This window comes from Brassica oleracea, chromosome C3 (genome assembly GCF_000695525.1).
Source record: "Brassica oleracea var. oleracea cultivar TO1000 chromosome C3, BOL, whole genome shotgun sequence".
NCBI lineage: Eukaryota > Viridiplantae > Streptophyta > Magnoliopsida > Brassicales > Brassicaceae > Brassica > Brassica oleracea.
This window is the reverse complement of record NC_027750.1, coordinates 50,056,603-50,072,724: the sequence shown is the minus strand read 5'-3', so window position 1 is coordinate 50,072,724 and position 16,122 is coordinate 50,056,603. Positions and strand designations below refer to the sequence as shown.

Sequence of the window (16,122 nt, the reverse complement as noted above, 5' to 3'; positions counted from 1 at the left end):
AACGTTCTCCGTCGGTACGTAATTTTTTCGATGAACTCTGGTCTCGTGTATCCGCATCGTAATATCGTCGGAAGTTCGTCAGAATGACGTTTCTCGGTATTCGTCAGAAAGTTGTCGGAAGTTCTGACGAAATTCCGACGAATTTTTTTTTTCCGACGAAACGATACCGACGGACGGGTTCGTCAGAAATTCGTCGGAATCGGTCTATTCCGACGAATTTTCGACGATTTCGGCCATCAGAATCCCCCTGTTTTCTTGTAGTGCAGTTGAATCGACTGCTCACCTGTTCTATTCCATCCCCTGCTGCAGCTTCACTCGCTTCTGCCTGTTTTTGGCGCGCAGCTACATCCTCGTCGTGCATGTCTTGAAAAAAGACCTTATAGCATACATCCACTCCACAGCTATATCAGATTCATCAACATCGTCTTCATCTTCCAAAATGTCATCCAATAGCCTTTCTTCTTGTGGAGGTCTGGTGGGGATGATGCTGTCGATATCCTGTTACAAACACAATTAATTTTGAATCTTAGCAACACACGCCTTCCTTAGTGAGACCATTGTTCCGTTCCTAGTCCTACCTTAGTTCAACCATAGTTCCATATCTAGTCCTACCTTAGTTCTACCAGAGTTCCCTATCTAGTCTTACCTTAGTTCTACCATAGGTCCCTAACTAGTTCTACCCTAGTTCTACCATAGTTTTACTTTAATCCTACCACAGTATTACTCTAGTTCTACTACAATATTACTCTAGTTCTGCTTTAGTTCACAGGTAAACTTACGGTTGTGTTAGACAATTCCTTGTTTATCGCCGAAAGTGACACCCCTGTCATTCTATTTCGTTTGAATGAGAACTTGCACATCCTCGGGCAGTTGACATCAGCTTCTTCAACAGGTTCTCTGAACGCCAATCCTAGCTTAGGAATTGCCTCGAATGCAAGAAGCTGTTAAACACAACATTTATAAAATACCATCAGTAAATAACAATAGCAAGTCATTAATGGGATTTTGCATACCTCTAGTGGAACATAGAAACCCGACAGCGGCCATAATGTATTCTCCTTCACCACCCCTCCAAAATGCTTCATTGTGTGAGAGATCTCCTTCAGCATATAATCATAAGAGAATCTCCCCCATGGAAAAAACTTACACAAGTCAAGATCATCCACTTCTCTCTGGAACACCTCCAACACATGATTAGCCTTGTGTCCAACCTTCGTTTGCGCGCAAACAACAGAAGCTAAGAAGAATAGAACCGCCATCTTCAGTCTGTCGTTGTGGGGTCCCATTTTCACGAGCTTCTTCTTAACATCCTCCAACCTTCTAAGTTCTTATTACTTGAAATGTCGATCAACGAACTTCGTCCCACCAAGCTTTTTGTAGCCGAGAGGATAGTTGTGGCAGAATAGCCCAGATATCAAACTGTGTTCCCTCAGCCCATAACGGATGGCAACGCCATTCACAATGAACCACACTTCTCTCCGCCTCTCGCAACCGGTAGTACGCAGCAACAACATCCACATACCCTGAACCCTGTGGTTGTTCTCGCTTTTCATGTGGAAAATGTGTCTGAATTGAGGATGCTCCGTGAACCAGTTCTACTCCGCGTTAGACAGCTTCGGTTTCAGATTGCTTAGCGTCTTAATCGCACTAGCTATCATGCACCTCGTCCCTAGCCTTTTTTTTTTTTTGTACTCAGATGGCTTGAAGAACATTATGGTTGGTTTGATTGCCTCGAGTGCCTCATTTCCATCCAAATCCTGCAAGTTATATCCAAGTTATATCCAAGTTATACTCAAGTTATACTAACGCATACCAAAGTAATACCAAAACTGACAGTTTTTCCAATAGTTCTTCTAGTATTACTAACATTAACCCACTCGATTTACTACCTCTCCCTAATCATATGTTACGACTTCAATTCAAACTCATTGATAATTTGTTACCTGAGGTTCAAGTGGATTCTCATTTTCGTTTGCTTCCTCTTCTCCTTCTCCATTTGCTTGTTCTTCTTCCGAACGTGCATTCACTTCGTTCTCTCCATCTAGAGGTTCTTCTTCAGAATCTTCATGGTCCTCGTTAGAACTCTTCTTCTCTCCATCTGGTTTTTCTTGTTCTTCTTCAGAACCCTCATTCACTTCATCTCCAGAAGCGGTTTCCTCATTCTCTTCATCTCCAGAAGCGGTTTCCTCATTCTCTTCATCTCCAGGACCTTTGTTTAGTGTCGTCGGAGCAGCTTCTGCAACCACATTAAACGGCTCCGTCATCTCCGCCATATTCTCAGACAAGTCCTTTCTCGTCTTCTCCGTCGTCTTCGTCTTCTCCATCGAGACATCCGTCATCTTTGCCGTCGATTCATCCATCGTCTTTGCCGTCGATTCCACAACCTTCACCGCCCTCGTTTCACTCTCCTCCGTCGTCGTCTTCTCCACATTTTCTCTGGAGCCCGTCTTTGCAAACTTCACTCTCGTAGCCTCTTCCTCCGTTGGATTCTCCTTCCTCTTACCCCGTCGCGTTTCGACCACCATCGCAATCGGAAGATTTCACCGGATTCTATCTCGATTCTCACCGAATCAAGCTCGATTTTGGAAGCTAGGGTTCTTCTTTTCGCTCGTGAGGAAAGAAAGAAGAAGAGGAGAGAAATGAGTTTTAAAATTTCGACAAATTGGATCTCGAAATACATTGAGAGGGTTTGCTAAAACCGACAGCTTTGGTTTGGTTTTGAGGGACTGGTTCGGTTGGTTAGTATGGTTATACGGTTAGACGATTCGGTTCAATTGATTTGCCCATACAAACGGGTTGGGTCGGGCGGATGGATTATACCCTGGTACAACTTGTAAATACTTCAACTATTCCCAGGGTTTTATGTCATTTCCGTATTTTTCGAATTAAAGAAAAATTATTATTTTTTCTGTTTATCAGAGTGTCTAATAGAGATTGGATTATCACATTTGGGGCCACCAGAAGTGATGACTCAGCTGACATTCAGGGATTTTTAAGGGGTCAAGCCGATTAATAGCACGAACCGCATCCACCTTTTATCTTCTTTCGTGTTCTTCCCCCAATTTTTTCTACGTAATCAATATTTTGATTTCGTTTTACTGCAATTTATATATTTTTCCAATTGATCTGTAGATTCGTCTAATTGACGTTTCCCTCTTTCGATTGATACCAATCATTATATATTTCATCTGTTAAGAAAGATCTAGGGTTAGGGTTGTCGATCTCCTCACACGTCGATCGATCAATTTCTTTTGCTATTTAATCAATTTTCATCAATATCCCTTTTCTAAATTTGATGTTAATTTCCATTTTTCGTCCCTGATTGAGATCTAGGGGTTATTTTTTTCCGATCTATCACAGGGCTTTCTCTTGATTTGTATGTATTTGGTCAATTCTTATCTATTCCTCTCTTGATTTGGTTAATTTTTTTGGGTAGGCCGGAATCTAGGGTTAGGGTTTTCTTTTTCTAGCTTAAGCCTCTGAGTCTTCTGGTGAACGTTCTTGTTTGGTGAAGTTGGCTTGAAAACATTATCTGAGCTTATCTCCCTGTACAGAGGTAAATAATACACACCATTTGTTCTTATCTGTACTGTTTTGCTTTTAGCATTACTAATTCTGTAAGTTTTTGTTATTGTACTGGTTCATTGTTGTGTTGCATGTCAATTTAAGTAGGATGTCTGTCCTTATAGGAACTTATACAGTTAGGTATCTTACATACGGTTTTTGTTATAAGGTCTCTTGCATGCATGCATTTGCTTCACAACTGTGAGGAGATTCTTACCGTTTATTTCTAAGGATTCGAGTTGTTCTCTCGTGTACTATGTAGGTTGGAAATGGGATTCAAACGCCCTTTAGATGACAACAAGTTTCATGAGCTCCCATTTAAACACTCTAGACAGCTTGGCTTTAACGACAAGTCTATGCAGTTTGAAGAGTCTTCGCAGAGTACTCTTGCCACGGGTAACCATAGCTTGTGAATTTTTTTTTTTTGTTGTTTGTTACAGGACCAAAGTCTTCTATGTGATTGAAAATTTTCTTTTGAATGGGTTTTGTCGACAATAGTGGATGAGGGAGATCTTTTGAAACCCCAAGGAGGTGAAACCTTTGATGAAGAGTCCAGTTTTGCTTACCTGGGTCTTGACGTGGAAGGTTGTATTGATCCGGTTATGGAAGATTGCCACAGAGAAGATGCAACTCACTCTCCAAGAACGTTTGCTCCTGTTGAGACTTTCTATTCTTTCCTCTTGGATCAACCTGCTAGAAAGCAAGTGCCCATTGGACCAGATCATCAAGCCATGATTCATGAATGGGAAGGTAGTCTAAATGGGAACCTAGAACCTCTAGGCACTGGTACATGTGTTATTCCCATGCCGGCACATATGGATGACAACATTGTAGGGAAAGGTTGAGAGTTCTATGTCTGCCAGGACATGGGTTCTATAAGGTGTGTGCGCCAGCATGTTAAAGAATCTAGAGAAGACATGGTTAAGGTGCTTGGATCTGAGAAATTCAGAGACATGGGCTTCTGTGATATGGGAGAAGAAGTTGCACAGAGGTGGTGCGATGAAGATGCACTACTCTTTCATGAGATTGTTTATTCCTATCCAGTGACGTTAGGTCAGAACTTTTGGAAGCACTTGGAAGCTGTGTTTTTATCTCGAACCAAGCACGAGATTGTTAGCTACTACTTTAACGTTTTTGTTCCTAGAAGAAGGGCCGTTCAGAATAGGTCTTTGATATTGGACATTGATAGTGATGATGATGAATGGCATGGAGGTTCTGGAGGAGGACCTTTGGGTGCTCAATATGTCGAAGAAGACGGTGAAGAAGAAGACTTTGCTGTCGATTCTCCTCTTCATCAAGAGACTGAAAAGTTCAATGAGAAAGTGCATCCACTTCATCAGGATGAAGTTGGCAGTATTAGTGACAATGATGAAGATGATACCAGAGAAGGTGGTAGTGGACTGTGTGATGAGCACAAGATGAATGCTGGGTATATGGATATGTTTTCTGGGTGCAATGAGGAGAGATTGAACGTGGAAGATGACTCATGCTTGACCTTATGATGCGGTGAACTCTGTCTGGAAGAACTGTGCAAAGAAAGAAGAGACTGGTCTTGGAGATGAACAGAAGAAAGTCGAAGGAGTGTAAAGATCTGAAAGTTTCAACCAAACTGAGCAGCAAGATATTTGGTCATGACTCATGGATCATGGGAAAACAAGGAAAGAAACAAGTGTGCCGGCAACATCATTTTGTAACAACTTGCAGAATGCTAGGAAGAGACTTTTGGGGTTATGGGGTCCTCCAAATGTTTATAATTTCCTATTAAAAAGTAGAGACTAGAGAGAGAGCAGTGAGTCGCAGGAAGGTGGAAGTGAGACAGGTCGGCTTTTAGGGTTGAGAGGAGCTAACGAGTCGATTTTCTGTTTTAGATCTCCGGTGCTCCTCTTACGGCGACGGCGTGTGGCTCAGTGGGAGACCTCCTCCACCTTGGATCTACAGTCCGGTGTGACGGTGAGCCAAACGGAGGTGTGATGCGACGGCCGGTGAAGATGGTTCTGGTCCTCGGTTCTAGTGGAAAACGCGTCGGAGGGTTTGTTTCACCGGAGGAGTCTACCGGAGGACGAACTCTGCAGTGGGTACACGGTGGAGGTTCACATCCCAGCGCCGGATGGTGACGCCTCCCGTCTCGCCGGCGGTGAAACTTCATGCCATGGATTCACCTTAGGTACTGGTCTGGTCACCGTATGCTTGTCAAAGCCCGAATTTCAGTACGGGTTCTTTCCCGGTTCATGGCTAAGGAGCGGATTCTGAACTTCGACGGCGGCAGGTTCTCACCAGATTTGCACCTTGCGGTGATGAGATGTTGGGCCGGGCCTGTCACTCTAATCTTTAGGAGTCCAATGTCATGGGTCTATTAGTAATCTGGTTGTTAGCTGTGTTGTTATCGAGTGTTTAGAATTGTCGTCTCGTTTGGTCTAAGTAGGGGTCAAAAAGACGGTTTCTCTCGAGTCGTGAGAGGAATTCGTTTCATTGTGGTGAAAAATACACTTATGAATTGATTGGGTAGTGGAGGATCCGACTCAGTGTTCCTACGCGTTACTAGATCGCATCGGTTGTATGTTGGGTTTAAAGTCTCTTGAGGTTGTAATCCTGTATTCACAGTTGGTTAACGAGAAGTTGTTGTTGAGCAAAAAAAAAAAAAAAAGAAGAGAAAAAAAGAATCGGAGAATATGTGGTAGAGACAAGGAGCCAATTGTTGTTGTCTTGTTTGGCCCCATGGTTTGTTATACCCGCTACCAGAATTGAATTTCTACTCATTCCAGTTTAGTAGTGTACTATAGAAAACTTTCAGCGGATTGTGCAATTTCAAGATTTGTTTTTTTTTTTGAAAATTTGAGGAATGGCCAAATATATTTGAACAATCTGTTGTATCTTTTCTCATACCCTTTTGCTTCCATGCATAAATTGAAAAACACACACACACACCTAATTAAGAGATCCATGCATAAATTGAAAAACACACACACACACACCTAATTAAGAGATAGAGAGAGAGAAAGCAGAGAGTGTGTGTTGTGTTGGTTGAGAGAGAGAGAGGAGGAATAGATCCAAAAATGCAGCTGACCTTTTCAAGTAAATCACTTCTCTCTTTTTTTTTTAAGTATTTTTTTTTCTTATTTGCCCCAAAATCAAAAGAAAGGAAACAAATCTCTAAACTTCAAAGGATAGATTGTATTTTTTAAAACTTTTCTCTTTGCTTCCTCTTATTAGCTTGAAGGTCAGATCTTGTACTTAGCTAGAGAACAACTGTCACATCCCAAACTCTGATCCCTAAGAAAGCATCAAGCTTTGTCGTTTTGTGCAGCATTTTTCTGAGGTAAACTCATCAGTCATGCTCACAAGAATGGGTTCTTCTCGCTAATCTTTATGCTTTCGTTTACCAAAGAAAACTCTTTTTCTTGATATATTCAGCTTGTTTGGTGTTGGATCATTTGTCTTAAGATCAATGGAGAAGATGATAGAGAGGGAGTACATGTGCAAGTTCTGTAACAAGAAGTTCCCTTCTGGTAAATCACTTGGAGGTCACATCAGGATTCACACCAACCATTACTCACTTCTTTCAAGTAGCTACAATAATGCCAAGAATCCTAAGAAGAAGAAGAAGAAGAAGAAGAAGAAGAGGTTGGTGGCTATGAAACAGCAACAACAACTTTGTTGCAGAGAATGTGGTAAAGCTTTTGATTCTTTGAAAGCTCTTTGGAATCACATGGATTGTTGTCACTGTGAGGGAGAGAAGTTGGTGATGGATAGCCAATCTGATACTGAGACTACTTCTTCAGGTCCTACCAGGAAAAGATCCAAGAAGCAGTTCAGTTCAGAGTCTTTTAGTAATGGGAGCTCGTCTTCTTCTGCTTGTGAGATTGACCAAGAACATAAGAACTCTGTTTTGTCTCTCATGATGATGTCTATGGATTCTAGAGGACTTACCTTGGTGGTGAACTCTCTAGTAGCTGAGTCATCAGAGAACAACTCTGTTGGTGATGATAATGGGGCTATTCTCTATGATTCATATAGCTCAGACTCTGATTACTTCATGAATGGTCCAAAGAGGTCAGACTCAGCTATCTCGGTTGATGGGTGTCTTAGTAACAATGGTGATGATCTTGCGGTCAAGGAGGGAAGATCAAAGTATGAGCTGCGCAAAAGCAAAAGGGTTGTCTTGCCTTGTTATGAGAGTGATTCTTGTGCAGTAGACACAAACAGCAAGATTCATAGCAAGAAAGCAATTAGTGCAAACAAGAATGGCAAATGTCACGAGTGCCCATTCTGCTTCAGAGTGTTCAAGTCAGGACAAGCTTTAGGAGGTCACAAGAGATCACATTCTTTTGTGAACCAAGAACACAGGGTCAAACACAAAGCTGCTGATATGCGAATCGATCTCAATCGTCCTGCTCATGATAGTTGAAGAATGAACCAGAACCTGAAACCACAGCTCATCCCTTGGTTTTGTTATATTCTGGTGTTTGTTCTAGATTTTCTTAAAGGTAATTCAAATGTTTGTTCATGTAAAGCCTTATCAGTTAGCCATTTCTTTGCTTTAGGACTTCGAGTGTTGATCTGAAGCTTCATGTCTCTTACTAAGATTCTTCTTGTCTTCAACATTTAAAGATCTTTTGTTTCCCTAGCTTTCACCCTTCCTCTGCAACTCGTACCTTAGTAATAATATACTTACTAGACCTTGATCCACGAGTCCGTGCAAATGTTTATTTTCAATTTGTAGTGTTTTATATTTATTATTGTTTAGCTATTTATTTTAGTTTGTATAAGTATAATCTTGTTAATAGTATAAAAAAGAGCTTAAAATGATAAATTACATTAGTTTTTTTTTATTATATCCACATCGTTGAGACGGGATGTTTGTTCATCATAGAATTTGTTTGTGTTTGTTTGTATATATAACCAATTATAATAAATACTAATGTATTTTCTATTCATCAAGTTTTTATAGAAAATAAATAGTTTTTATTTTTATTTTAAATAAATAAGTTAATGCGGAATAATTAACATTACATTTTTTCTTTCTTTTATCAAAATATTACCTTTTTATTATAGTTCAAATATGGTTGGATAGATTATATGTATATGAGATAAATTCGATTTAATATTTTTTTAAACTATGGTAATTTTATATACTTATATTTCCACACTACCCCCAAACCAAGTCAAGACTAGAGCCATGTATGTCTCTTGCTTTCTATAATGTTTCGGTCTTATTGGAAGTTGGAGACACAGATACCTTTTCATTTGAGTGGACCATTCTTGTTGCGCTTCTAAATATTTTTGGTGGAATCTTGTTTCCCATGGAAGCTGATAAAGACCCGAGAGATAGCTTGAGATAACTCAATACACGTTCTTGTTTTCCTGTATTGGTTGTGTGTACACACGTACTACACTTTCATGTTTGACAAAAAAAACTGATCATTTTCTTAAGTACTATAATCAGGTAAAAAGCAATATAAAGTGAAATAATTAATTCGATCAGAATCACAATACTAAAAGCAAGATATACTCAATGGTGAGACTGCCACATCAGATTAAAAAATCAACCAATAGAGAAGTTCTTTTTTGCCAGGTCAGCTCAGCTGAACTAAAAATGGTATTTCGAGTGGGCTCTGTAAAAAATAGAATCGAGTCCATTCCCAGCCCAAAACTATCTCCTGTCAAGTTTCACGGTTCTCTCCCCTTCAACTCTTTCACTTCGTCTTCTCCAACCTATGATTTCTTGCGTTACCTAAAACCACTCCTGATGATCAATGATAATCTTTAAACTTACAATTGGCCTTTATTAATAGATTTGGAAGATTCGTACGGTAATTCTCCTCTTTCTTCCCTATGTTTTTGTACGTTTATGTTTCTGTGTAGATGTCTCTTTGGAAATAGATGTTTTTTGTTGTCTGAACGTATTTGATTCTTGGCAGAGATTTTTGTTATGTTCTTTCTGAGATTTATCATTACTGAGAAAATAAGGTTGTGTGAGCTCTTTCTGTAAGGGATTGAGAGAGGAGATAATGCAGTGGAAACACTAATATGTTGTGTAATTTAGAACACTAAATCAGTTGTAGTCTATGCTTGGTGGTGATGTTCTGTTGTGGTTTCCTTTGGTTTCTCAGTTATTGTTTCTAATTCAGGAACTGGATTCCCATCCATAAGGGGGCTTCGAGGTCAGAAGGCCCGTTATCTTCGAGGTTAGCCAAAATGATGATTGATTACGTATAGGTGTTGACACAATAGGTTCCATTCTGACTAATCTGAATCTAGCCAAAATGATGATTAATACAAACGTCGTTTATTTTTTATTTTTCAGATGTTTCCTGGTGGGCAAATGACAAAGATGCAGAACTGTTACGTCTTGGCTATGTAATTCTATTCATCCTTAGTTTCTTTTTTCCCTCAAAATTTTTATTTTTACACCTCTGCTGTTTAAAAGAGATCGAGGAGGTCAAGTTCTGTTTGCTTCAAGCTAATGAATGTTTACTTGCTTTGGTGCAGGTCAAGCCTGAAGTAGTTAGTTGGTCGCCTCGAATTATTGTGCTTCATAACTTTTTAAGCTCAGGGGTTAGTGTTTAATTCATTGTGTTAAACTTGGTGGGGATGTGTTCACTAATTATAAAATGATTTGTTACTTTTATCATATTTCCAGAGTAGCATATTACTAAGTATCCTTAACTTTTTTTTTTATCATGATCGGAAAAGATAAAGATTTGAAGGAGAAACCAAACCTTAGACTCAGTTCTAATAAAATTTATCATAAGGGTTATTAAAATGGCTATTATCCTTATTTGTCTTGCCTTTAAACGAATTTGCTTTTGTTCTCCTAATTTGTATGATCGGCAGGAATGTGAATACTTAAAAGCAATCGCCCGACCTCGCCTTCAGGTTTCCACTGTTGTTGATATAAAAACTGGAAAGGTATTTGCCAAATTCTGGACGCTACAACAAATGCTATAGTTTATGACTTGGAGACTTATTCTCTTATTATTGCTTTCCTCTTGCTTGGGGAGTTAAAAGTGATGTGAGGACAAACTCTGGAGTAATGGAGACTGGCACCGAGTAAGCAAAGGGAGGTTCCAGAGCAGGTACCTAAGAACTAATTTTGTTTTACCTCTCTTCAAATTTTAGAATTGTTTCTCTTCAATGATTTAACCTTTAAAACATTTTTTTTTGATGATTTTCAGATTCTTGATCTTTACAACACAAGAGCTGATCTAAGGAAGAAAGATCACTTAGCAATCGATAAGTACGCAACAGACTATACCTGAGAAAACAAAAAAAAAAAGCTCTGGTGATCCATGGGAATTCGTTGGTGGGTTGCCTTTGTTTGATCCTCCACGACATGATAATGCATACACCATTAGAAGAGCTTCAGACCTCGGTGTCAACATCAGTGATTACTGGTAAATATCTATGGATACTAATCTTTGACTTTAACCTTCTTTATGTTGTATTGGTTTTATTATAGGTGATCAACTTGCTATTTCCAGTGAGACTCGACTTAAGCTCGGTATGGGATCAAACATGTATCCATACCATCAGCTTCTCTACTTGGATAAGAAAGCCATCCGAGAGAGTTTAGGCAACCAAGTGATGTTTTTCTAATCTCTTGATTCCAAGTAAGTTTTAAGTATTTATACAAATTCTTGAAAGCAAACCCCTCAGACAAAGTTATCCTAATATTTTAAAATTGTTCACTGCAGACTCTGAGCCATAACATTCAGCAAGAATACATAGAAGTTGTAGAGAGTTGTGTGTTTACAAGTTTTGAATAGTTTATATGTCTAACAACTCAACTGTTCCCAGTAATGATATATGATATAAACTTTTAGATATTTTTGGGTGTTTTGTTACTTCTTGACAATGATAGTTAGTCTCAACTAGCAGATGAAGAAGAAAGGACTTAAAACTCTGCTTTTCTCAGTTTAAATTTATTAATTTGGTATTAGTATAGGGTCCATGATGATCCTTTCCTGTGTGTAGAGGGTGGATAGATTGATTGAAACTGGAGACAGTGAGCATATTTTTCAGAAAGCAATCATGTAGTAAGGAAGAGGGCAGGCTATTCAGGTTTCGACAATACGTGTGGTTCAAGTTAGTTTTTTTCTGCCTTCGTGCATGCATGTAATAAATATTGGATACACTAGCTGAGGTTCAAGAACGACATGGCGCTTTCAGAGGCTTAGAGAAGAAACTCCTCTACATTGTAGTTATAAGAAAAATGATGAATTTGAAGGTGTCAAACAAAATGCTGATTAAAGAATGCATTTGAGATCAGTAAGAGGTTCTTCCCATTCCACTTTTTCCTCCGGGCAGAATATTTTTTTGTTATTAAAGCTTTTTTTCATGTGGTCAGTTCAGGTGCTATGGATCGGAAGAGGTGGAAAGGCCTCAAAGCCAGACAAAAGGTAACTCTGTATGTATATATATTCTTGAAAAACCTTGAACTGTTTGCATGGAGCTCTATTGTTCAATGAACATTAGTATCTAAAGAGTTTATTTGTGCATCTGTATATTAGTCGTTCCCACGAACTAACATTTTATATCGAGTCAATCTCTTGCCAAAGGTTTTTCTACCAACTTTACAGAATTAGCCATTCAAATAGGACATAAACAAGTGATGATTTTTTTTGTTTCTGAAAGGAATGGTCTATTACTTTTTTTTTAGGAATGGTCTATTACCTTTAGGGGGACAAGGCAAATGTCACGAGCGCGTTTCACCGAAGTTCACAAGTACTGCTAGACTGAGCCCTTTACCTTTTAATTTAAGGGTAAATATATCTGAAATATTCAGAATTTATATTGATCAATTTCTTAATTCCTACATATATATTCTTTGTTGCAGTTTTTCTTACCATTTGAGATTTTTCTTTGTTGGGAATAGATTTAACTTTAAGCTTATGTTGTGCTGATTACTCGCACGATATACTTATGGCCTTAATATGCAGCATTTTGTTTCCACCAAGATGCGAGTCTATATTGGCAGTAGAGAGACCAGGAAGAGAGTCATACATTGGCAGTAGAGAGTAATATGAAAACGAGTTGGTGGACGCTAAAAGAGATTGCCATGTTGTACATGAAGTCTATTTTCATGAAATATGACAATAATAGGAGGGGTGTCCTTTGGATTTGGGATTTTGGAGGAGTACATAGCAAATGAGAAAGTATGGCATTTTTTCTTTGAATATTTTTTCGAAGAGCTCTTGATCAAATGGTGTGAACACTTAGCTTGATTCTTTTGCCACCTAATATATGCTACGTATGACCTTCCGTCTTTAAGTTTGTCATGTAAGTTGTGTAACAAACACTAGCCATAAGCCTAACTAAAATTTTTCTATAGGAAAAGGTATTTTTATATTTTCCTATATTGTGTGGGTGGAAAGAAGTAATTTAGTATTTATTTGAGTTTTTGTTTTTTCAAAACGCAGGATTTTTTTTTGGTCAGTAACATTTTATTTAATGAACTTTTTACATAATTTATGCATTTAATAATTTGTGTTATAATATGTTTGGTGGAAATACTGAGGTGAAGAGAAAGATCAAGAAATCTGTTGGTGCCGTATGTTTAACCAAATCTTTCTCTTCCTTTGAACAGAAAAGATTATTGAGCATATTTCATAAAAATCTTTTTTTCTTAAGCGATACCTATGGGTTTGATGTAATGCCTGTAGTGCGAAGACTGCATTCATCCATCATCTTCTTAAACTAAACTGATATCATCTGGTGCGACAGAAGCACATTTTTCTTGGGATTCTTTAGCAGTAGTATATTCTTCTAGCTTCATATAAGCAGTGCTGCAAATACAGAATAGTGTACGAAGATATATCACGCTTCAACCCAAATATAAATATATCATCAAAGTGTCATCATATTAAATACAGAGAGACGATGACAATATCATACCCCTTTCGGAGGTTAGCTCTTGCCAATGTGGGATCTAATTTGATGGCTTTCTTATCCGCAAAAGTTTCTGCTCATGGAGAACAACAATTAAGAAATTCAGACGAACCCTTCTAGGTGACAACGTTTAATCTGCTTTCGATTAAAATCGAATCTTACCATATAAGAAGCAAAACCTATGCAAAATATGAGTTTGACAGTGGCAGAGGGAAGAGATAGACATGTGGGGTTAGTAAACAACCAAACTTGGAGAAACCAAAGGCAACGATAACCTAAAGCCTGAACAATTTAATTATAAATCAGTTTATTAAAATTTTATAGTATACTTATTATAAGAGATTTGAACATTTAACTAAAGAAAAAACATAAAAAAAACTCTGAAAGTATTACCTATTTACAATTTAAACCCTCAAATTTTTTGGCTAGCGCTTTTGACTTTCAGATTGACATTTATATCATTAAAACTTTCAATCTAACTTATTTGTTCATCAAATAAAAAATTGACATGTTGTACAGATAAAAATGATGATCTGTCAGTGATTTTCAAAAAAAAAAAATTATTTCATTATAAAATAAATAAAATAAAAATTTAGAAAATTAAATAAAAATTTGAAAACTAAAAAAATTCAGAAAATAAAAAAAAAATCAGATAATTAAAAATTCCAAAAATTAAATTAAATAAGAAAAAAATAAAATTAAATTAAAATACATAAAAATGTTAAATGAAAAATTTAGAAAATTCACAAAAATTAGGAAATTCAAATAATCAAAATATATTTTTAAATTAAACAAAAAAAATATTTAAAATTACAAGATTGCTTTAAAAAAACTGACATATCATCACTGACAATAAAAATTTCAAACATATCACTGTTAAAATGACGGTTTCTCATATAACCATTAACAATGATGGTTTTTGACATATACTCAACGATAATTTTTGACATCATCGTTTAAAATGAAGGTAGATATATCAATAACGACATTTTTAACAACCATCATTATCAACATAATAATATAATTATTACTTTTAATTTTTTTTACGTGAGTTTTGATATTCGAAAACTAAATATTTATAAAACTAAGAATACTAATTTTATGTTTTAAAATTTTGAGAGACAAAACTAAAAATATATTTTCTGAATATACATTTCTAAAATAATAGCTCTAAAAGAATGAATAAACTAAACTGATCAACATCATGTTAATGTCAAAAATTTCTGCTTATTCAAATGAAGTCCATCAACAGAACAAAGTAAAATGCGATGAGAAACTATCACATACCATTTTTTGTCAAAGAGAATTATTATTTATGTGAAACAATTAATTATTTTATAAAATTTAAAAAGATAAATATAAATAATTAATCCGCGCGTAGCGCGGAAACGGACCAGGTCACGTACTGATATTTATGTCGATGAAAATGAACCTAATTAATTTTGGTAGAATTTTCTTTAGCCCATGAAAGCCAAGAAAGACCCGAGAGATAGCTTGCATTCCACCCGAGAGATAGCTTGCATTCCACGAAACACCTCAATACACGCTCTTTTTGGAGTTATTCTTGGGTTCACCTCCTAGGGTGAACTTTTAGGTTCACCAACCAATAGAAAATTGTCATTTTAAATCTAGTATCTTTTAATTAAGGAAACCAAATAACTTGGCAAATTATATTATTTTTTCAAAATAAAATTTAAAAATAAATAAAAATAATATATAAAAAACGAATTCAAAAAAAAAAATGTTGTCAACAAAACACTAAACCCTAAACTCTAATCCTAAACCCTAAACCCTTGGGAAAACCTTAAACCCTTGGGTAAACCCTAAACCCTTGGGTAAACCCTAAACCCTTGGGTAAACCCTAAACCCTTGGGTAAACCCTAAACCCTTGGGTAAACCCTAAACCCTTGGGTAAACCCTAAACCCTTGGGTAAACCCTAAACCCTTGGGTAAACCCTAAACCCTTGGGTAAACCCTAAACCCTTGGGTAAACCCTAAACCCTTGGGTAAACCCTAAACCCTTGGGTAAACCCTAAACCCTTGGGTAAACCCTAAACCCTTGGGTAAACCCTAAACCCTTGGGTAAACCCTAAACCCTTGGGTAAACCCTAAACCCTTGGGTAAACCCTAAACCCTTGGGTAAACCCTAAACCCTTGGGTAAACCCTAAACCCTTGGGTAAACCCTAAACCCTTGGGTAAACCCTAAACCCTTAGGTAAACCCTAAACCCTTGGAAAAACACTAAACATTTGGATAAATTCTAAATTATAAATCTTAAACACTAAACTCTAAATCTTAAAAATAAATATTTTTTAAAATAATCTTTTTTTAGAACTATTGTTATTTTTATTTATTTAGTTTTTTATTTTTTATTTTAAAAGCATAATATAATTTGGCAAGTTATTTTGTTTCCTTAATTAAAAGATACTAGATCTAAAATGACAACTTCCTATTGGTTGGTGAAGCTAAAAGTTTACCTTAGGGGGTGAACCCAAGAAAAAGTCCTCTTTTTGTATTGTATTGGTTGTGTAAGTGTGTACACGTACTACACTTTCATGCAAAATACTTTTAACCGATCATTTTCTTACGTACTATATAATCAGGTAAAAAGCAATAGCAAGTCAAATAAATCGATCGGAATGAATATAATAAGGTCACGTATTAATATTT

The 16,122-nt window shown here is 37.0% G+C and overlaps 2 protein-coding genes, 1 long non-coding RNA gene and 1 pseudogene across 5 annotated transcripts; 3 read left to right on the top strand and 1 right to left on the bottom strand.

Moving 5' to 3' along the window:
- Positions 1-1,595: 1,595 nt before the first annotated feature.
- LOC106330823 (mitotic apparatus protein p62-like) lies at positions 1,596-2,525 on the bottom strand. The gene is made up of 2 exons (XM_013769232.1): positions 1,944-2,525; positions 1,596-1,757 (listed from the first exon to the last, which is right to left on the bottom strand). The coding sequence occupies exons 1-2, from the start codon at positions 2,523-2,525 to the stop codon at positions 1,596-1,598; spliced, it is 744 nt and encodes a 247-aa protein (XP_013624686.1).
- A 1,308-nt stretch (positions 2,526-3,833) lies between these two features.
- LOC106330822 lies at positions 3,834-5,151 on the top strand (annotated as a pseudogene).
- A 1,405-nt stretch (positions 5,152-6,556) lies between these two features.
- Positions 6,557-8,200, top strand: LOC106333314 (zinc finger protein ZAT9-like). 3 transcript variants are annotated; one of them, XM_013771780.1, is made up of 3 exons: positions 6,557-6,636; positions 6,775-6,880; positions 7,006-8,200. In XM_013771780.1, the coding sequence occupies exon 3, from the start codon at positions 7,010-7,012 to the stop codon at positions 7,967-7,969; it is 960 nt and encodes a 319-aa protein (XP_013627234.1). In that variant the 5' UTR covers positions 6,557-6,636; positions 6,775-6,880; positions 7,006-7,009; the 3' UTR covers positions 7,970-8,200. The 3 variants fall into 3 exon arrangements, with proteins under 3 accessions (XP_013627234.1, XP_013627232.1, XP_013627233.1); XM_013771778.1 differs by having other exon boundaries at positions 6,976-8,200; XM_013771779.1 differs by lacking the exon at positions 6,557-6,636 and having other exon boundaries at positions 6,727-6,880; positions 6,976-8,200.
- A 1,491-nt stretch (positions 8,201-9,691) lies between these two features.
- On the top strand, positions 9,692-10,116 carry LOC106334435. The gene is made up of 3 exons (XR_001268613.1): positions 9,692-9,749; positions 9,869-9,921; positions 10,054-10,116. It is a non-coding gene; the product is annotated as an uncharacterized LOC106334435 (long non-coding RNA).
- Positions 10,117-16,122: the final 6,006 nt, after the last annotated feature.

Excerpts from the sequence above, each read along its gene's own strand:
- LOC106330823 (XM_013769232.1), bottom strand. The coding sequence starts at position 2,525 with ATGGTGGTCGAAACGCGACGGGGTAAGAGGAAGGAGAATCCAACGGAG. Across the intron at positions 1,758-1,943 it reads AGAATCCACTTGAACCTCAG|GATTTGGATGGAAATGAGGC; the intron begins GTAACAAATTAT and ends TATAACTTGCAG.
- LOC106333314 (XM_013771780.1), top strand. The coding sequence starts at position 7,010 with ATGGAGAAGATGATAGAGAGGGAGTACATGTGCAAGTTCTGTAACAAG.